The sequence below is a fragment of the Sardina pilchardus genome, chromosome 2, assembly GCF_963854185.1.
Source record: "Sardina pilchardus chromosome 2, fSarPil1.1, whole genome shotgun sequence".
Taxonomy (NCBI): domain Eukaryota; kingdom Metazoa; phylum Chordata; class Actinopteri; order Clupeiformes; family Clupeidae; genus Sardina; species Sardina pilchardus.
In genome coordinates, this window is record NC_084995.1 from 10944672 (window position 1) to 10967451 (window position 22780).

General features: G+C 45.1%; 1 protein-coding gene across 1 annotated transcript in view; it reads right to left on the reverse strand.

Moving 5' to 3' along the window:
* The window catches only part of yeats2 (YEATS domain containing 2), a 52972-nt gene extending 35030 nt beyond the window's left edge, over positions 1-17942 (reverse strand). Inside the window, exons 1-13 of the mRNA XM_062518699.1 lie at positions 17776-17942; positions 16575-16688; positions 16346-16443; positions 16162-16254; positions 15431-15667; positions 13986-14104; positions 11585-11746; positions 10726-10837; positions 9856-9900; positions 8836-9013; positions 7472-7693; positions 6928-7092; positions 1856-1950 (exon numbers count right to left, since the gene is read on the reverse strand). Coding sequence (XP_062374683.1) covers positions 1856-1950; positions 6928-7092; positions 7472-7693; positions 8836-9013; positions 9856-9900; positions 10726-10837; positions 11585-11746; positions 13986-14104; positions 15431-15667; positions 16162-16254; positions 16346-16443; positions 16575-16674 — 1626 coding nt within the window. The 5' untranslated portion in view covers positions 16675-16688; positions 17776-17942. The remainder of the gene's footprint in view (positions 1-1855; positions 1951-6927; positions 7093-7471; positions 7694-8835; positions 9014-9855; positions 9901-10725; positions 10838-11584; positions 11747-13985; positions 14105-15430; positions 15668-16161; positions 16255-16345; positions 16444-16574; positions 16689-17775) is intronic.
* Between the last annotated feature and the right edge of the window lie 4838 nt (positions 17943-22780).

Below are 22780 nucleotides of genomic sequence, written 5' to 3' on the forward strand. Positions count from 1 at the left end.
ACAAGCAGAAGGACACTGCACCTCCACTGCTACAATAGGTAGCTGTTAGCGCTAACATCAGTAGGACACTGCACCTCCACTGCTACAATAGGTAGCGGTTAGCGCTAACATCAGTAGGACACTGCACCTCCACTGCTACAATAGGTAGCTGTTAGCGCTAACATCAGTAGGACACTGCACCTCCACTGCTACAATAGGTAGCGGTTAGCGCTAACATCAGTAGGACACTGCACCTCCACTAACATCAGTAGGACACTGTACCTCTACTGCTACAACAGGCAGCGCCAACATCAGTAACATGACATTGACATAACACAACTAGTGAACCAAATTTCCCATGATTAATAAGCCTGCTTGCCAGCCTGAAATGATGCGACAATACTCCTGCATTGCATTTCTTGTGTCCAAATAGCAGACACTGCTTCTCTTTTCTCTGACTTCCTCCACCTGTGATGGAGAAGATGCACACACACACAGGCTACTGTTTTGACACCATCTTCAACTCCAACCACTGTAACCCATCTATGTGCCATTTTCTGCCCTGCTAGTCTGGCCTATGGGGCTGCTCAGCTGGAGAGCAGACATCAGCTGATGGGCACAGGGGAGAGGAGAGAGGGCCACGCCCACAAGCCCCAACCCAGAATAAGACTGGCTGCGCTGCTCACAGACTAACCCAGAAGCAACGGAGGATACACAGAGAAGCAGAACCACCACCAGCCTGTACAGACTCCAGCAAAACATTTACAGGCAGCTTACTGTGTGTGTGTGTGTGTGTGTGTGTGTGTGCACGAGAGAAAGCTGATGTGTTTTTAGATATGACAGTAGGCAGCCAGAGAGTGAGCCTGTATCTCGCAGTGAAGAAGCTTTGCCTTCCCTGCGGCAATTTAATCAATCAACACATTATTAGGAAGCTAACGGCAGACAGAAGTTGAGACAGAGTGGGAGAGACAGAGTTTCTGAGTGTGTGTGGGTGTGTGTGTGTGTGTGTGTGTGTGTGTGTGTGTGTGTTTGTAGGAAAGGGGAGAATAGAAAGAGGGAGGGAGAGAGTGCTGTTCACCAGAAGAGACCAGACTGTGTGTGTGTGTGTGTGTGTGTGTGTGTGTGTTAAGAAGACAGCTGAGACAAAGTGTGTGTGTGTGTGTGCTTGTTAAGAAGAGAGTGTGTGTGTGACTGAGAGAGCACTAAACAGGACAGACTCAAAGCTGTCTGGGGGCTTGTTTGTGTTGTATCTCATTAAAGAGAGGGGGAGGAGAGGGTGTGGGGTGAAACAGTGGGAGGATGACTCCAGTATGGGCATCTGATACAGACACAGACACCTGCTTGACTTCAACTGACACGCAGAAACGGTAGAAATGAAGGTCTGGTCTCACACACACACACACACACACACACACACACACACACACACACACACACACACACACACACACACACACACACACACACACACACACACACACACACACACACACACACACACACACACACACACACACACACACACACACACACACACACACACACACACACACACACCCCGAAGGGGAAGTAATGGGGCCATAGGGAGCTCAGGGACATGTTTTGTTGGGTCATTGTGTTTGAGCCCTGTCTGAGAGGTCAGAGAGATGAGGAAGTGAGCGATGGCCGCCGCTGGCCTCTCTCTGGGTCAGCCTTGAGGCTCTTCCGCCAGCTGAGGCAGCCACGGCCGCCCTCTGGCTTCTGCCTCTAGTGCCAAACATCTGGGATATATTCATACAGCACAGAATAGCAACACCAACGACAGCCTGCTGACTCTCTTACTATATACTGGTATGTGTGTGTGTTGTGTGTGTGTGTGTGTGTGTGGATGTCTCACCTTAACTCCCGAGGACAGGAAGCCTCCGGTGTGGACTTTGGGGGCGGGCGATCTGGTGCCGTGGGCCGCTGCGGACTGCTTGGCCGTGGGGCTTCCTGTTCAACACAAAGGACCACAGTCAGCACACACACATTCAGCACACTCAGTTTCAAATACTCCCATGAAGATCACTACAGGCACACTCACTGGCACACAACTCAACAGATCATTTGGGATTGGTCAGCCTTGGTCTAGGATTCTGGCAACAATATAAACCAACAAACAGGACATCATTCTTTGTGGGGTTTTTTTTGGACGGTCGTAAAAATAAAAGTGGATACCAATGTTGGGAGGAGATCCTAAACCTAATTTTGAGAGCCTTTAACATTTGAAACCCAATCTAATTCCATGCGCTTGGCTACTTTTGCACTCAGATATGTCTGGGAGGTTAATGACAGCTTTTCTGTGGTGCGACAAACTCGGAGCATATTTACTCTCGCTGTGCCCATTAGCGCACGGAGCGACGGGGTGTTTACGGCACAGTGGCCCTCTCCTCTCCTCTCCTCTCCTCCTCTCCTCTCCTCTCCTCCTCTCCTCTCCTCTCTCCTCCTCTCCTCTCCTCTCTCCTCCTCTCCTCTCCTCTCCTCTCCTCTCTGCTCCGCTCCTCCTCTCCTCTCCGCTCCTCTCTGCTCCTCTCCTAGCCTCATGCCCCACTGTGTGTTCTGGTGTTCTGGGTCACGGCTCTGAACGCACACATCTCCCCCTGCAGGGAGGGACCGCTGGCGTGAGCAAGCGCCCGGAACCTGCTCTTCCACTTGAGCATGTGTGTCTGCTGTGTGTGTGTGTGTGTGTGGATTAGGTGCTCAACAGATCTGTGTGTGGGGGTGTGTGTGTGGGAGTCTATGTGGGTGTGTGCGTAGAGTGTTTGAATGGGTATGACGCACACAGAACAAAACAAACAGATGACTCAGACCATGGGCACTGCCCAGCCAGCCACATGTGTCCCCACTGGAACACTGCTGATTGGAGGCTACACCTTTAGCAGCCCAGAGGGCTCAGATAGGGGCACCTCTTCATCATGTTATAGGGGCACATGGCTACACCTTTAGCAGCCCAGAGGGCTCAGATAGGGGCACCTCTTCATCATGTTATAGGGGCACATGTGAACAGGGCTCAGATAGTGGCACCTCTTCATCATGTTATAGGGGCACATGGCTACACCTTTAGCAGCCCAGAGGGCTCAGATAGTGGCACCTCTTCATCATGTTAAAGGGGCACATGTGAACAGGGCTCAGATAAGGGGCACCTCTTCATCATATTATAAGGGCACGTGAACAGGGCTTAAAGCATAGAAAATGCCCATGATATCATCAGAATGTTTTGTTTCATTTTTGCTGTAATAATGAACCATTTTAAAAATGTCTGGTGCACGCTCATTTAGACAGCCCTGGTCCACACTTGACACTGCCGGAGAGCTTTAAGCACTGTGAGAAGGAGTCTCCTGCAATGGGCTGAAATGGGCACACTTGGGCATGGGAGGCTGAGACCTGGGGGAGGGGGGGGACCTATGAGCGCAACTCATCAGGAGACCGCCGCACGTCCATCGTGTGGTCATCACACTGGGAGTGGGTGACTTGGAGACACACACACACACACACATACACACACACACACACATAGAGGTCTGAGCCCACTGGCCAGTGAGAGAGGCTGGGTGGATGAGGGCACGTCTACTATTACAGCAGAGACACCGCCGAGAGCGGAACCAGTGGAGCTAAATCCATCCTTCAGCTCTGGAAGTGCATTACATCTCTCATTACCTACCACACACACCCACAAGCGCGCACGCGCACACACACACACACGCACACACACACACACACACAGGTGATTGAAGACTCCACCTCCACTCCCACTCACTCAACCTTTACATCCGCTGCCTTTTCGAGCCAGCAATTTCGTCTCCATGGCAACCTCCGTCATACTGCAGTCTCATCACACATCATTACTTGTGTGTCTGTGTGTGTGTGTGTGTGTGTGTGTGTTTGTGAGGGGGTGAGAAAGGGAGAACATGGAAAAGCGCGTGAGAGTGAGTGAGAGAGCGGAGGAGTGGGAGGACAGCAGGGGCAGGAAGTGATGGCTGCGCTGGGCTGAGGAGATGACGACACCCTGAACTGGACAACACACAACACAATGAGTGTCCTTCTGACCGGGGACGAGAGCCACCCAGGTCCACTTCATACACCTACACACCCCAGCTCACAAATCACTCTGATAACACACACACACACACGCACGACGCACACACACACACACACACACACACACACACACACACACACACGCGCGCGCGCGCACACACGCACACACACAACACAGAGACAAATCTACTCTCAAAAATGTACTCATCACAACATACCCACTACACTACCTCTCACAACCTTGCAAAACACACTCAAACACACTTGCACACACCCCTCACTGCAATACAGCACTTCTAGCAGTTCTAGAGCGCATCCGCCCTGGAACCGCTGCAGTTCCATCAACCATAGAGCCTTGCTGTTAAGTAGGGCACTGTGTGTGTGTGTGTGTGTGTGTGTGTGTGTGTGTGTGTGTGTGTGTGTGTGTGTGTGTGTGTGTGTGTGTGTGTTTGAGTGTGTGTGTGTGTGTGTGTGTGTGTGATGCTGAGAGCTGATATGTTCTCTGAGTGTGTGAGCTGCCTCCTGATGAAAGGCCTAATTCAGTTTGAAGTAGGCCTGTCGCGATATTCAATAAATCAATAAATCGCACGATAAAAAAAATGAGCTCGATAACTTTTCCGGCCGCGATAATTTCCATTTTCATGCTTGATTGTTTTTCTTCTTCTTCTCTCTCTCTCTCTCTCTCTCTCTCTCTCTCTCTCTCTACGAAAGAGAGGATAACCACGGTGCTTCCTTTAGCGCAGCCTAACGAGGAGTGAACCCTCATGTCAGTCAGTTGTCAGACATGTATCTTTCAATAACATGACGGACAACTTTACTTTCTTACATTAATTTGATTAACAGGCTAGACGAGGCTTTGGCGATTGGCCTAAGCACACTGAAGAGGCTTTCTGTTGTAGCTTGACAGGTATGGGGGTAAAAATAGTGATAATGCAGTTCAGAAAATCATGCTTATAAGCTATGTTTTTTCATCATCTGATAAAGACACTCCGCAAAGTCTGCACTCCGCTGAGAGCTCAAGAATCAGCCAAAACAGCCGGCAGCTCCGGTTAAAATGTCGTAAGCTAATTGTCAGCTGTGGTGAAATGTGTTCGTAATCAACGTTATATGTCATAAACGTAGCATACCTATGAAAAGGCTTTGCAGTAGGATTATCCGATGACCAACTTATTGCTTCAATTTGTATTTTATGTGACGTGCAGATGCTGGGTTCATGCCGTTTTGCGCAAGTTTCAAATGTTTAGCTGACTGCGTAGGCCTAATTGATCAGCTATGATGACATTTAGTTCCGTGCATAAGGCTTAGCAACTGTCACTCTACACGCCCCCTGTTGCATGTCACGTTTTAATTTGCTGGCCCTTAAACAGAGTCTTAGTAGCCTAGAGACTGAGAGTCCATTGTATTTATTGTTTTTGGTTGTGTTGTTCATTTATTGTGGATATTTAAAAATGTCTTCCCATTCCAGTTCCTTATTCTTTAGAAATACAAGTTATTGATCTTTGAAAAGGTGTACCTGCATTATTATGCCATTATCATTATATTAGATAAAAATGATCTCAGAACGGCAATATTATCGTTTATCGCAATAATTTCTGGGACAATTTATCGTCCAGCAAAATTTGTTATCGTGACAGGCCTAGTTTGAAGGCATCAGGGGAGAACAGCAGGGCTGTGAGGACTGAGGAGGAGGAGAAATCAACACTAGGCCTGACACCACACCGGCCTTCAGCTTGCTTCTCACGCTTAAACTAATAAGAGGACCCCTCCAACACACCGCCTGCCTGACCAATGGGGTGTTTAGTCAGGACATGTCTCCCTCCCTCCCTCTGCTACTGCCATAGTGCTCTTTAGTTCCTTGGGCCCCTTCTCAAGTCTCATTCCAATTCAGAATCTCTCTTATTAAAACACATGACAAGGCATCAGGAGGTAGATTAATTAAAATGCCCCCCCCAACACACACACACACACGCACGCACAAGCACACACACGCACAAGCGCACGCACGACACTCTCTCTATACCCTTTTCAATCGTCACTCCGTCTGTTCCCAGCCTTCTCTTCTCATACCTCTGTGCAGCAATGCACATGCTAGTGAAGGTACAGATGGTAGATTAAAAAGCTTCCTTCCTTCTTTTTTCCCACGTCTTTTTATAATCCCTCTCGTCCCTCAACACCCTCACCCCCAACAGTGCTGCCTGTCAGTCTGTCTCCGAGGAGGAGGAGGAGGAGGAGGAGGAGAAAGAAGAGAAGGAGAGGTGGAACAACAACCCCTCGTTACTTAACGATCACTTAAAGAGTCTGCGTCCTAGAAGAATGCTTCCGGCTCTAGTACGGGAGAGAAGAGACAACATAACCCCACAGTAGGGAAGACAGAACACACACACACACACACACACACACACACACACACACACACACACACACACACACACACACACACACACACACACACACACACACACACACACACACACACACACACACACACACACACAGTGATTTTTGCAAGAGGTCTGTCAAGGCCAGATGCAACTTTGCCACTTCCTGACAAAGAGCCCACAGACAAGAGATGACTCATCAGAACTTGTCTGTGGGCAGACCTTTCACTTGGCAATTGTGACTAAAGACGCACATTTTGGACCACAGGAACGTTTTACCGCCTCAAAAACAGTCCTAACTTATAAACCCTTGACACATTTTACCACTCATAAATGTGTCAGCTAATAATATTAAAACAAAAACACAGTGTGAATCTGAAAACAAGTTTGTCCAACAAAGTGGGCATGAATCATCTGTGGTTTGTTGGGGATGCAATAAAAGGGGAAGTTCCTAATATGTCCACATAACGGGCTGCTGTAAACGAGAGCTGCGTTCTCTGCGAGGGCTTCAGACCTGTGGTCGAGGAAGAGGAGCCGGCGATGCTGATGACCTGGCCCGGCTTGTCCACGATGATGTAGGGGCTGCTGCCCGCCGCCGCCGAGGCCTGCTTCATGTGCACGGGCGTGGAGGTGGGCGTGCGGGGCAGCGGGGAGTGGCTGGGCGTGGAGATTGGAGAGCCTGGAGGGAGGGGGAACAAACACACGTGCACACTAAATAAATCCTGAGAGCCATGACAAAGAACTACGACGCAATTTCACTCGACGACTTCACTCTAATAAACAGGAGTCTCAACGCCAGCTTTCCAAGTCGACTTTCTTTTGAAATCACTGAAACACAATTTTTTTGCACCTGCCACATATAGACATGTTACCATGCCTTTCAGTCTGTATGCAAATATGTACGTGTTTTAGTAGCAGTCTCATAACCATCACTTGGAGTTCACATGAAAGTAATATCTGCAATGAGTGTAGGATGTGTGTGTGTGTGTGTGTGTGTGTGTGTATGTGTGTGTGCTGCTTCTCTTTCTCCTTCCTGCTGAGCATCCTGAGGGACTCACCGGAGACGATCTTGCAGCTCATGGTGATTGGCTGGAAGGACTTCCCGGGAGACTCGGAGGGGCTCGGCGCCTGGCCCTGCGGGATGATCTTGCAGCTGGCCGTGATTGGCTGGAAGGCGGAGTTCCCGTGGGAACCCAGCGTGATCTTCTCCGTGAGCTTGGGCCGGGACGGCGTCCGCTCGGAGCAGGCCGAGCGACCTGACTCGATTTTGACGGCCACGCCTGAAGAAGAAGGGGGACGAGAAAAAGAGTGAAAAAAAAGACAGTGTAAAACCAAAAGAGAAGAGAAGAGCCGTTTATGAGCAGGGATTTTTAATTAAGACTGTTGGAGGGAGAAACGTCGCTGGTCCGACCACATCAATAATTCACACGAGCGCCTGAGGAGAGAGATAACAAAAGAGCTAAAAAAAAAAGAGAAGTGATGAGGTATGCACAACTGTCTCCCTCCCCAGAGCCCGTGGTTTGAGTCACGACTTCACGGTCCCAGCGAGCCGTGCGCCGCGTCTGATCATCAGGGCCAGAGCAGCCTGGGCCTCAGCCGGCTCTCTGGGATTAGGAGGGAACGCTCCCACACTTCTGACGCTCACTTCTGATCCAGCAGCTCTCTCCGCATGCTATCCCAGAGAGGAATGATCCCAAACGACTCTCAGTGGCATTGCCAAACAACCACCACAACAACACACAACACACAACAAAGGACAAACCAAATATGTCTGTTACAAAGGAACACACCCTGGAACTTATCACGGTGGATCGGGGCCTCATAAGGGCCAAACCCAGGCCAGGCCCACCAACAGCAGCTATCTGTGTCTGTGTCAGTGTCAGTATTAGAGCAGTGTCAGTGTTACTGGTCATGTTTGTTTCAGTGTTAGTTTTAGTGTTAGTGTGGTGCCTAAGGACAGCCTTGGTGCTGCTGGCTGCATCAGGGTCCTCATTACATTAAGCCTCCGTAGCTCACTGCACACCAAAGGCATCAAACACACTTCACACTCCATCAACAGCAAAAGCACACTCACACACACATCTGATAACCCAATCAAATCGCTAATGAAAAGTTGTGCGGCAAACTGATGCTGTATCAAACCATGCAAAAAAAGAAAGAAATGACAACCACAGGTGGCCTGAAATTGCTGACTGAAAAACACACACTCAAAGACACAGCTGGATTCCTGCAGATAACAGCACTATTTAATGTGTGTCTCTCACAAATAGCCAATACCCTCTCCCTCAGTATGGGGACACATTGTGGAGAAACACATCCATTAATCTAGACAAGAATGAGTCAATGATTCTCAATGCCAATGCTAGACACCCACAGCTATAGTGTGTGTGTGTGTGTGCGTGTGTAGGTAAGAGCTCGGCACCTTTCTCTGTGCCTGGGAAGGCGTCCTGGGAGAGTTGTCCGGGGGAGGCGGCGGAGGGGAGATGGGCGCTGCTGGAGCCCATGGCACACGACCTCTGAGAGGACGAGGACGACGAGGAGAGGGGCGTGGGCAGGAAGTCATCGGCAAGGGAGTTCCGATGGAGCTCCACATCCACCACCTGAGAGAGAGACAGTCAGACAGAGAGAGAGAGAGAGCGAGAGAGACAAACAGACAGAGAGAAAGAGACAGACAGACAGACAGACAGAGAGACAGAGAGAGGGCGTCAGACATGGTTGCAGGGTCACACTGCCGCCAGAGAGATTGGGCTGTGAATCTACTACACCTGTGCAGGTGATACTGGTGTGAATCTACCACACCTGTGCAGGTGATACTGGTGTGAATCTACCACACCTGTGCAGGTGATACTGGTGTGAATCTACTACACCTGTGCAGGTGATTGGACTAGCAGCATTTGATTCCACTGAGGCTGCACTGTAAGCACATACACAGCCAATGTTACGATTCAATTCTGATTGGCTTCAAGTCTAGGCTACTGCTGGAGTCACTGAGCCCTGTGCTGGACGCTGGTCAGACTTACACCTGCTCTTTCCAGGGTCACATGACCAGCGCCTGGAAAATGACAGGGTTGCAAGGTCGTCGAGGAGACGGCACTCACCCACTCTCTCCTACTGGAGAATATACAACGGACGTGAGGAGTAACAGCCTGACAGAGCCGTGGCGTGACAGGGAGAGTGTGTGGGCCTTCAAAAGCCCCTTAGACGCATGGATCGTGTCTCTGACACACACACACACACACACAGCTTCAGACAGCCGTGGAGGAAAACATCTCCATCACGACAACCAGGTGTCACTCATTGTTGGTGTTGTTTTCATTTCTGTTCTGCAAAGCATGGGTGTGGATGTCAGACATGTTTGTTCAGCAGTGACTGTGCTGCTGGGCCCTAGAGCTGACACACATACACACACACACACACACACACAGAGAGGGATGTGCCTTACCGTCTCAGCTCCAAGTGTCTGCAGTCCCGTATACGTTCTGTCAAGCTGTGCGTTACCAAACCCCGGGGAGTAGAGAGACAGACAGACAGAGAGTGGAGATTACAATCATTACAGCAGCCCTGGGGAGTTAACTATCGGCAATAAATTAAACTCCACTATAAATGCAACGTACACAACAATACATTTAACGACCATTTAACAATGTGGGATATACAATTTTACAGGCTGTAAGCTCTACCACCTCTACAGCAAACTAATTAATCATCACGGAGAGAGATAGAGAGAGAGAGAGAGAGAGAGAGAGAGAGAGAGAGAGAGAGAGAGAGAGAAAGAGAGAGAGAGAAAGACAGAAAGAAAGAAAGAGGGAGAGAGCAAGCGAGAGAGAGAGAAAGAGAGAGAGTGAGAGAGCAAGAGAGGGAGCGAGAGACCATCTTCACCCCCTTAATTAGCCTGTTTTCCCTCTGACGGTCATTAGCTGGCTGATCTTGGCTCCTACGGGCAGCGGTGGCAGTCCCCCAGTCCAGTAACACTGATCCCACCGCACTGGCCTCTGGGCAGCACACATCAACAGGACTGGACCCAGGCCTATTGACTACAGGCCTCCCTACAGGATCTCTCTCTCTCTCTCTCTGTGTGTGTGTGTGTGTGTGTGTGTGGTGATGAAACAGAGAGCTCATAAAGTGTGCAAGATCAGTGTTAGTCTTACCAGCGTGAGTGAGTGATGGTTTAGGGATCCCATGCTGTGTTTGTGTGTGTATGTGTGTAGCACATCTCGACAATTGATGGTATACTAGTCCAGGAAGGCTTGTGTACTCGTGCAATCATAATATATTATAGATATCGGAGTGTATACAGTATATATATGCTGACCTTTAAGTTGTGGATGATGTCGATGCGTTTGTTGCGTGGGTCCTTGAAGTGGATCTGACAACGGACAGGAAACTCCCCCCAACCTCGTCGAGTCAGGTGGAACGGGGGCTCACTGAGAGGATGAACACACACACACACACACACACACACACACACACACACACACACACACACACACACACACACACACACACACACACACACACACACACACACACACACACACACACACACACACACTTTAATATTTCCTCAGGTTTCTCCAATACACATTATAGACACATATTGGCCTCCAACAGAGGATAAATCTAATGGTTCTAAAAGAGGCTTTCCCTTTCCACTCACACTTCCACATTAGTTAACCTATAGTTAACCTGGCACACTGGTGGGAGGCACAGCCATCTTACTCTGTTTGATACAGCAAGACTGTGGTGGAAACTAGGTCAACACTGATACAAGCCATACATTTTTGGCAGATCTATTATTCTGAACTCAATGACCCAGTATATTGCTCAAATGAACGCAGTGACACAACCTGCCACTAGAGGGCTCACTCGCATCTTGTCCCATTTTCAGAACAACAACATGAGCGTTGCCTCCCAGTAATTGTCCCTGGGGGGGTAAGGCGCACACATGAAAACAATACGCAACTCAACGAGGCCATCAGAAAATGTGGGGCAACCTGAACTCAGTTTCCTGTTGACTCATTTGTCTCTTCAGAAGAGTGCGCCATTTTCCCTTTAGATTTTTTAACAAGGATACTGAAGTAAATGTCAACAAGGGCTGAACAGAAACTAGGGAGGCCTTGCACATACCCAGCATACACAAACACACACACACCCACACAGAAAATACACACCTGACTTCTACCAGGTCATTAGGCTTGTAGCTGGGGTGCAAGAAGAACCAGACTTTGCGCACAAAGTGGTCAATGCTGGGCTCCTTCTTCGAGCCCCTGACATAGACCATCCACTTATGGGTGGACTGGTCATTCTCCTCTCTCTTGTCAGGGGCTATGTACCTGTCAGTGGGGAGGACAGAAGTGGAAGAGGGGGTCAGAGAGGAGAGGGCAGAGAGAGAGAGAGAGAGAGGAGTGAAAGAGAGAGAAAATGAGAGAAGAGATGTACAGACAGAGATGAGAAATAAACGAGAGAAGAGCCAGAAAGAGAGACAGAAGAGCGGCCAGAGTGAGACACAAAAAGAGAGATGAAGGGATGAAGAGAGGGAGGGAGAAAGGGAGGAAGAGAGAGCAATACATCTTTAATGTGTCATTTCAGAGTTCAATAGGAGCCATGGTGCTTGTTTTCCACTGAATGTGGGAGACAGTCTGGCCTGGCAGGGAGAAAAACAAGCCGTCATGTCATCTGAACAGCCTGGCCCTGCAGCTATGTCAGCAGGGCTGCACCACAGAGCCCTGCCTGCCTCCGCTCTACACTGCACTCATCAACACCCCCGATCAACACCGGCAAATCACTCCGGCATGAGAGGACACCGAGCACCGAGCCAGTCAGGACACGTCCCCTGGCTCTCCTACCTTATCTGCACAGAGTTCAGCACGCCGGGGAGGGAGGGGCCAAACAGGCCAACATCAACAACAACACAACAACAAAATGCAACGAAAATAACACTTGAACAAAACCAAAAACTACAGTATGCCTGTGACCTTTGTCTTATCAAGTATATTTTCTTAAGAGATAAGAAATATCCCTAATACTCTTATCTGAAGGTGAGACTACGTGGCAATAACAGCAAATATCACCCTAAGCAATAACCAGACATTTGAACTAGGGCTGGGACTCGATTAAAAAAATTAATCTAATTAATTAGAGGCTTTGTAATTAATTAATCGAAATTAATCGCATTTTAATTGTATATAAATATATGACCTGAGAACAGTGAGAAGAATTTTTTTTTCACATGGATTTTTAGTATAGCCTACTATTGGATAATGACTGAATACATAGGCCTAAGCTTAAGCAACAAAAATATTGTTTATTAATAAGTCCAACAGACCAGTGCAATTTTTGCCATAAAGTGTAGCAATACCATATTTAGAAATAGTACATTTTCAGAAATCCATGTAGCCTATAGATAGGTAGACCTTCTGTAAACTATAATACTGTGGTATCCTGTTAATTGTGTCACCTGTTACCTTGAGTTGAGTTCATGAAATTGTTGTGTCCCTTTAAGGGGAACTGGGGGGCGGAGTTTACGTGTGTGCGTGTGTGCTTGTATGCGGTTCTGAGTGTGAAGTTTCTTTTAGGTCTATGAAAGTTGGACATGGAATTAGGTGCGGTGGATTACTGTTATAAGCGTGAGTTGTGGCTGTAACAGCAACTCAGTTGCTATTTGTTTAATAAATAAAGCTCAGAGGTTTCCCTCAAGTGTCTGGACTGGAGTATCACAATACTTTGTCCACGCTAGCAGCTAGCTGCTTTATGTTTTGCACTGAGGTGATACCTGCGGTGATACGTCCTTGTTGCATAGGTTGCTCACAACCATGCTCTTATCTACGCTTCCATCCGTTCGTTTTTTGTAACAACATTTCCCAACCACGGGGCCAACCAACGCGGTCACATCAGCTTCTTTGTTCATGTTCACTGTGCCACTGTGGTTTGTTTTGTCTGAACCGAACTCATGCGCGTTACTTGGTGCTCCAGTATAATCGGTCCGTCTGAAACTCATCCAGTGAGAAACGTTCCGCGGTGCAAAAATAAATAGGCATACGATTAAAATGCGTCAATTTTTTTAACGCATTAATGTTTGTGTAATTAATTAATCGTAATTAACGCGCTAAAGTCCCGGCCCTAATTTGAACTAAAACATGACATCTATCTGAAAGAACAGGTAGGCTAATACACTATTAGTATGAAACTAATGAAAGACGTGCACTGTAGTTTCACAATACTGCCTGAGACTAAACAGTTGGCAGTCACACGTCACACAAGACCTCCTTTGTGCACATGAATAGGGTGCTATTAACCATAGCAGAGTCGCCCCGAGCAGAAGTCAAGACCCATCTTGATCGACCATGAGCAAGCAATCACTCATAATTCACCTGTTTCAGCTATAAGTTATGAGTAAGAACTCAGACAGAAATCATAAAGTCATCTGACAGAAGAAAATCTCTACAGCCTAACAATTGTTCTAGGGCAAAGTAATTCCTGCTGTATTACGTCATCCCCTAAAGCTGTGTCATTAAATCTGTTTTAGACAAACACGCACACACTTAAGCGCTGACAGATGTAAAAGTCACCCACTTGGACACATTCCCCACAACAATGGTCTTCTTGACGTATAGTCTCGAGGCCTCCTCTCCGGTGCTGTGATAGGTGACCTGCTGATCCGCGACGGCGGATGATGGCACTCCAAACGTGTCCTACAGGCAAAAAAAAAGTCACACAGGATTATCCTCCGCCTAAAACAAACAGATACTCATCACTACTATTGCAGAAAAAATGTTTGCATACTCCTTGGTTTTCTTTTGATGTTGTTTGTTTTAGTTTATTTTCTTATTTGGAAGTTATGACGTTTCGACCATGCGGTCTTCCTCAGATTCACTTGCAAACTCATCATTATCCCACCTTCCACTCAATCAGGCCCTACAGCTTAGGCCTTTTAATTCTGCTCCAAGAGCCCCCTGCTCTGCACGCTTACGGTACCTGTAGATCAATGATCAATGATCAATCTCTCCCCTCCCTGCACCTGCAGTCCCTCTCCACTCTATCCTGCATGTTGTAAGTCTGTTCCTGATCTGGATACCTGACTGAACCTTTCATTGTCTCTCTGCATTCACTGAACACACATGGCTGGGCTCGTCAAAGGCTTAATATTTACACTGGGCTTTGTGGAAGAAATGGGGTGTGGAGGGAAAGTTGTTTTGGTCAGTAGCTGCAGAAGTCAGTCAGAGGGCCCCTGAATTAAACATCAAAACAACGTACTAGGTCTTTACAGAAACAATGGCCTAGCTACTGTAACTGACTAAACAACACACCAACACAAAACAAACCTTGTAATTAGAAGGGCACTGGGGAGAGTGCAGACCTGCACTTGGGCCAAATTGCCATTCAGCCATTTAGTGACAGGCCTGGGTATGTTCCCTGTAAGAGCCCTATTACTTTGCTTCCTACACTGAGCTCCAGCCTTAGCTTGGTAAGTGGCCACAAAAACATGTGATGAAGCCAGCTATAAAAACAAGCACATGCAGCACCCACTCTGTGAAGCCAGCTGGGTGGCATAAGGAGACGTGAAAGTCATGTGACCTCGACTAGAGCAACACAGAGTCGGACTGGTGCCCAAAAGCACTGTGAGATATCCAGACATTCCAAAAGATAAAACCCCTAAGTGACAAGTCACACCCAGCCAAACAGTTACACAACTTTAGCGAGGGTGACAACAACCGCAGACAATACAAGCCCGCTTTTACCATGTCAGGCACTTGTCCCGACTGGTTTGATGACAAATATTCACACCCAGTGCTGTTGGACTGGTGCATCCTAGATTGATGCTTGCATCAACCACACACAACTCTTTCATGCTACTGTAATTATGCCATTATGCAAACACAAACATGTGTGCCGAGAGATTTGTAAGTACACTGTTTTAACCAGCGTTCATTTTCACCATGGTTTTACAGCCGCGTCTGACTGCGTGCACCTTGACATAGATCTGGCCGCCACTCTCCCTCCGATCCAAAGCTGCCTACCTTCCCCGTGTTACGTCCCGGCCGCCGCTCCCCGCGGCTCCCGGTCTCCCGCCACACTCCGTCCCGCTCGCGCTCCCCGTGTCCACCGTCCACGTGCTGGCCCAGCGACTCGCTCTCCGAAGGCCCCAGCGAGGCCGCCTCCGAGCCCTGGTTGAGGGGCGAGGACGAGCGAGAGGGCGACTCCAGGAAGCGCTTGATGGCCGGGTGGTTGAGCACCAAGGCGTCGCTCTTTGACGCCTGCCGCAAACAAAACAAGGCAAAGGCACGGGTGAGGTTACAGAATCAAAGACAGAAATCATAAAACAGAAAAGCGGCCGATTAGCACACTGACTCAATGTGTGGCGTGATGCTTCTGTCGTCCTGTAGCTGGACTAGTAGATCCAGGTCAAATCAATGTAAAACACATGAGGAGCATATTGTCATGCATTCTTACATACTGAAGAAATGGGAGCCAAAATCGGTTAGTCAGTTAGGCAAAATGGGAGCCAGAGAATGTTTTGCAAAGAAAGAAAAAAACGACCATTTCTGCCCAGATTTTTGGTTTCTACTGGTGGCTTCCATTTTGCCAGAGTACACACTGTCCAGTCCCTGGGTCAGGCTCCCACAGAGCTCACATACTAACCAGCACTGTATTGGAAATACATTTGGATAAACATGCTTTCCAAGTTAGTGAATACAAATGCAATGAAAATGTGAAGACAAACAGAGTGTGAGTGATTGTGTTATAGCACCTCTTGGACCTTGGGCTGCCCAGCATTGGCGTAATAGTTGGCCACAATGCAGGCTCTCAGTTTGTCCATCATCCGCCGAGCTTCATTGAGACGCTGTTAAAAAAAAAAAAAAAATCACAATAAAATAAATAAAAATGAACAAAGTTTGCACATTTTTATGAAAATTGGTTCAGACGGGACTTACTTGGCCAATCACTTCAATTTCATGTTCTTTATTCTTCATCTCCATGGAAAACTGTTCTCTGATGATGACTTCAATTTTCTGCACTGTTGCATCCCGTGCTAAGATCATTTTTGTGATGCAATGATACAAACACATATTTGTGTCAACATATTCAGCAGTTTGAAAAGTTTAACTATCCAATTTCTGAATTCAATAAATGATAAATATAAACTGAACACAAGATGATTACCATTCTGTTCCACAATTTTGTTTCTCTTATTCTCATGAACTTGTGATATATCCTCATAGTCTGGGTCATTGTCTTCAATTTTCCTCTTGATTCCAGACATGGTTGTTTTGTCAACTGAAACAACAGTTTATCGTCAGACTTCAGAAAAAGACATTAGCCTAAGCCTTCACCCTGTTGTTTGCCTTCGCCTGGCAGAGATGTCCATCCATTATAAAACAATAAACACATTTTAACCTTCTCATTAATACTGGTACCTAATACATTGCCCAAAGCTTTTTCCTTCTTCACATTTTGAATGGAGATATGGACGTAAACACAGCCAAAAGTAAACATGCACTGCACTCTACTAATAGCCTAAGAGGGAAAAGCAACACATAAGTATTATTGTCTATAAAGTGTGTTAGTTGGCTCTTCTCTGAAATCTCACTGACGTTAGGCAATGTTATATCAATGATTAGTTAGTTGACGCTGAAATAATTAACGTTACTTTAATGTCTGAAAACATCATCCGTTATATTCGAGTTCATCAAAATCTGTCCCAATGTTTACAGTTAGCACAGCTGAAAGCAACTCGGTGCGCTTCAGTAAGATATTGTATTTTACGTTAACAAAATAATGTTTACATCTTATTTGGTAATCCATTTGGGAGCTTACTAGCGGTTAGCTCTCATGAGAACGTAATACATTCTCTGCATTACTAATAATGAGCCAGGTCCACTCCATTGTGATTGTATTGAATGCCACGGTGCAAGACATTACCCAGATTTAATAGAATAACAAAAATAGAGAAGGGCTAAACATGAAACCTCAAACTTGATAAACCTTGCAAATTGACTAGTACACAACGTGATTTGTGAGATAGCATTAGCATCAAACACGCTACCAGACACAACAGCGTTAGCAACGCAGGAGATCCACTGCTAACCGCGTCATCTCCGGTACAACCAATACTCTACACCGGCGAAACCCTTTGGCCTGAATAAGCTAATCATGTGTTGGTCACTTGTTTAGACCATTTGCAAGAAATTGTACATCATAATCATTCTCATAATCAATTAATAGACTTCTAGCCGTATAGCCTGGAGTAACACATTGAATTACTGACTGCACGGAGTTAAATAAGGTTAAACCAGTCTCGACAACATCACACAAGTGTTGCTGCAAGCTAGTTAGCCATATTCCACATAAAATCTCACCCTACCTCTCTTTCACCATGGACGGACAGCAACAAAACGCGAGGTCAGCGAGAACGGTTAGTGAAGAAGTATTATGGATGAAACTGAATGATAATGATGATGATAATGTGTCGTTCTGCAGGGTGCTAATTACTCTACACCAGGAATAATAAACCTTGGTCCATACGTGCTATCAGGGGCACTGCTACACAGGGTTGACAGGGTTACAGCTACAGTTGCTAACACCATAGCGCTCAGAAGACTTAGGCCTTGCGATTCCTAACTGTTCCCAGCGGGTGGTGCTAAAAATCAAAGTGTCTTCATTGTTCATCGTCACGCGGATGCATTGACCAGGGTCATTTATGATGGATAGCCTAGTGGTACCAGGTAGGCCAAGGCTAAATCTTCTCTCCACATCACTTGTAGAATGTGGGATGCATGTGGGATGTGGGATCATCAGAGAGGGACAATAAATTATTAGGAAGCCCACATTACTGATTTCCTGTCATGCCTGGTCACTGATTTATTAATTCTCAAAAGCAGGATAATGTTTTAAAAGGTCCAAATCACTATAAAAGTCATCATGGGCTCTTTAAGTTACTGGGCAAGTCAAAGTGGACAAATTAGATGAAGATAAATCAGTTACTTTGAGCTTTTTGAGGAATAACTTTTTGTATACGGCACAAGTATAAAAGTCATAGTTTAGATAAGATGTCATGTTAGTAAGTTAACAATCAAAGAGATGATGATAAACACAGTGTCTTGGACTTCTTTAGGAGGCTTTGATTATCACACATTTGTCTTTTCAACCTCTTTCCAGATTGTTTTGTTCATCTTAAATTTCTTTGAAATTTAGAGCAAGGATGACAGACATTGCAGGATGACAGACAAGAAGTCATGCAGGAAGGAACATTACAAATTATTAGGATGCCTACATCACTGATTTCCATATAAACCCTGTCATCGTTTTGTTTTGGTGGAAATCAGCTGTGTGAGTATATGGCATGTAAAGCATTTGAGGTTTCCTTATCAGCATTTGTGACCGCACAGTAACAACATTAAATACTGTAGGTTTAATTGTGTGTGTGTGTGTGTGTGTGTGTGTGTGTGTGTGTGTCTGTGTGTGTGTGTGTGTGTGTGTGTGTGTGTGTGTGTGTGTGTGAGAGAGTGTGTGAGTGTGTGAGTGTGTGAGTGTGTGTGTGTGTGTGTGTGTGTGTGTGTGTGTGTGTGTGTGTGTGTGTGTGTGTGTGTGTGTGTGTCTGTGTGTGTATGTGTGTGTCTGTGTGTGTGTGTGTGTGTATGTGTGCGCACGCGCACGTGCGTGCGTGTGAATGGGTGGGGGTCTTGACTTTGCATTTCCTAAAAGAAATAGCAGAAATCCTCATGACAGATTGACATCTTATGAGAGAAGAGTGTCATTACTTCTTTAAAATGTGTTTCACTTTGGACTTTGGTTATCATGGGACTTTAAGCCATCAGGGCTCTTTAAGTTCTGAGGTGAATCAAAGTGGACAATGACAAAGAGATGAAGATAAATCAGTTTCTTTCAGAGCTTTCTGAGGAATAACTTTTTGTATACGGCACAAGTATAAAAGTCATAGTTTAGATAAGATGTCATGTTAGTAAGTTAACAATCAAAGAGATGATGATAAACACAGTGTCTTGGACTTCTTTAGGGGAATATAGGCTATTTGATTATCGCACATTTGTCTTTTCAACCTCTTTCCAGATTGTTTTGTTCAGCTTAAATTTCTTTGAAATTTAGAGCAAGGATGACAGACAGAAGAAGTCATGCAGGAAGGAACATTACAAATTATTAGGATGCCTACATCACTGATTTCCATATAAACCCTGTCATCGTTTTGTTTTGGTGGAAATCAACTATCAGCTGTGTGAGTATATGGCATGTAAAGCATTTGAGGTTTCCTTATCAGCATTTGTGACCGCACAGTAACAACATTAAATACTGTAGGTTTAATTGTGTGTGTGTGTGTGTGTGTGTGTGTGTGTGTGTGTGTGTGTCTGTGTGTGTGTGTGTGTGTGTGTGTGTGTGTGTGTGTGTGTGTGTGTGTGTGTGTGTGTGTGTGTGTGTGTGTGTGTGTGTGTGTGTGTCTGTGTGTGTGTGTGTGTGTGTGTATGTGTGCGCACGAGCACGTGCGTGCGTGTGAATGGGTGGGGGTCTTGACTTTGCATTTCCTAAAAGAAATAGCAGAAATCCTCATGACAGATTGACATCTTATGAGAGAAGAGTGTCATTACTTCTTTTAAATGTGTTTCACTTTGGACTTTGGTTATCATGGGACTTTAAGCCATCAGGGCTCTTTAAGTTCTGAGGTGAATCAAAGTGGACAATGACAAAGAGATGAAGATAAATCAGTTTCTTTCAGAGCTTTCTGAGGAATAACTTTGTGTATACGGCACAAGTATAAAAGTTACAGTTGAGATAAGATGTCATGTGAACAAAGCAACAATGTCATGAGAGATGACAAATGAGAAATGCCATTGCATGTGGGTGCAAGGAAAAGAATGCTGTCCAAGTATTTCATTATCAGATAGATAGATAGATAGATAGATACTTTATTGATCCCCAAGGGGAAATTCAAGAAAATATCAGATTTCTCTTGTCAAGCCATCTTTTTCCAGAGAAATAGATCTCCATCATTATGAACCATTTCATTCATGGCATCCTGTGATAGTGGATTCAAGTAAATATATCTTCCCTCCATATCTCATGTGGAATGTTGGATGCATCTGAAGGATGACAGAGGTAACAGAAGAACATAGTAAAAGAAATGATTAGGAATCACATTACTGTTTGGTCATAAGAAAATAAATTACAAATTATTCCCATGCGGGTCATATTTCTTTTAAGTGAAAGTCTGAAGAAAAGAAAATCTGATTTGTACACATGACAAGCAATGCAATCATGGCATCCCTGAGAAATGTGGTGATAACAGTACCAGGGAAATCTGTCATCTCACTGCAACACCATTAACGAGGCATGTCATTGCTGTATAAGATAACGTTTGGAGAATCGCCGACAATTGCCATATGAAGCCTTGTCATTGACTACTTTTTTATATGAACCTCTTGGCAAAGTCCTTGGACTGTTCGATGTTGAATTGATATTTTTGATCAGTATTTTTGTCAAATCGAGGGCTGAGAACCAAAGGGGCGTAAGTGACATTTCACCAACTTTACAGGAGAACCAAAACAAATGTAACTGCTTCTATATTATTCACAATTAAAGACCTTTGGTTTTTGTTCAATAACGTTATAACGTTAACGAGCTTTCAGGTGATCTGTACTGTATAACTCAATTTTGACCAAAATGTCACTTACGCCCCTGGGTCATTCCGTGTCAAATCAGACAAAATCCAGGAAAATGGTTGCAGCACCGACTCGGATTTTCTTCAAAGTTTGTCTACACAATGTTTAGGTTCCATAACTAAAATCTGTCAAATATTTTTGCTCAATTCTATTGTTTTGATTGTCTTTTTGCCCTTGCCTTTTTACACTCTCTAAATGACCTTATCTTGGAGGCCATGTTAAGGTACTCATATCTTAAAAAGTATCATTCCTAGCCTGACTAAACTTTATAGAATGGAAGACAAGCATGTTCTCAGTAAGATTCAATGATTAAATGTTTGTACCACAGTCTCATTGGTTGTACAGAAGTCCCTAGTTTCTGAAAAAACATGCAAAAAAAGTGATATTGAGGGTCTCAAAACTTTTTTATTGGGACACACCTGCCATCAATGAGTCTTTTCTATAGAAATATAATCCTTTGTTAATGTTGTCCCAAAATGTGAAGTCTCCAAATCAAATGAATTTGACAATAATAAGGATAAAACAAGGCATGTTTGTATTTTTGTGTCATTTTCATGCAGCTGAAAAGCTATGTGGGGTAGGTAGTAGGATCATGAAAATCTATGTGGAAATAGAAAAGTATATGGACATGTAGTGTGTAAAGTTCTAATATTGCATCGAAGCCCCGTTCACAGAATAAATGCATGTAGTTAGAGGTGTTTTGGTAACACCAGAATAAACATTTACAATAAAAAAAAGTGAAGTTTGGCACCCCCCTCTGGCAAAACCGTTGCATTTTGCTACTTTTACAAGGCATTAACTCTGGTAGCTATTTGAATGGAATGGAAAGGCTATATTTTACTTCTCGTATTCAAAAAGAAGCAGAAATTCCTAATACCTTGATATTGAAAAGGATAGCAAAAAAGCCACCAACTAATGATAGGCCTATTTTAGATTAATGGTTAAAACATAATTTCAAGTATATAATTCTGTGTATTTGGCATCCTTTTCAATTTCAAGGTATTAGGAATTTCTGCTTCTTTTTGAATACGGGACGTAAAATACAGCCTTTCCATTCCATTCAAATAGCTACCAGAGTTTAATGCCTTGTAAAAGTAGCAAAATGCTACTGTTTCGCCAGAGGGGGGTGCCAAACTTCACTTTTTTTATTGTAAATGTTTATTCTGGTGTTACCAAAACACCTGTAACTACATGCATTTATTCTGTGAATGGGGCTTCGATGCAATATTAGAACTTTACACACTACATGTCCATATACTTTTCTATTTCCACATAGATTTTCATGATCCTACTACCTATCCCACATAGCATTTCAGTTACATGAAAATGACACAAAATACAAACATGCCTTGTTTTATTGTTATTATTGTCATGGTTATTTGTTGTGGAGACTTCAAATTGTGGGAAAACATCAATTAACTGCCGTATTTGAAGAGGAAATAGTGACTGATACCAAGTGAAAAAGAGAAACAGTTTTTTAATACCCTTAATATCACACTTAATGCACGTTTTTCCAAAATTGAGGGCCCTTTCGAGAGTCAAGAGACATTTAGTACAGACTTTAAATTGTTTACACATGCTTATTATGAGTTGATCTTCCACCCTAGAAAATTTGGGGAGGCTAGGGAACACATTTGTCAAGATATTAATGCCCAGACATGGCATGTGTTTTTCAAGCTGTAAAAATGAAAGAATTTCAAG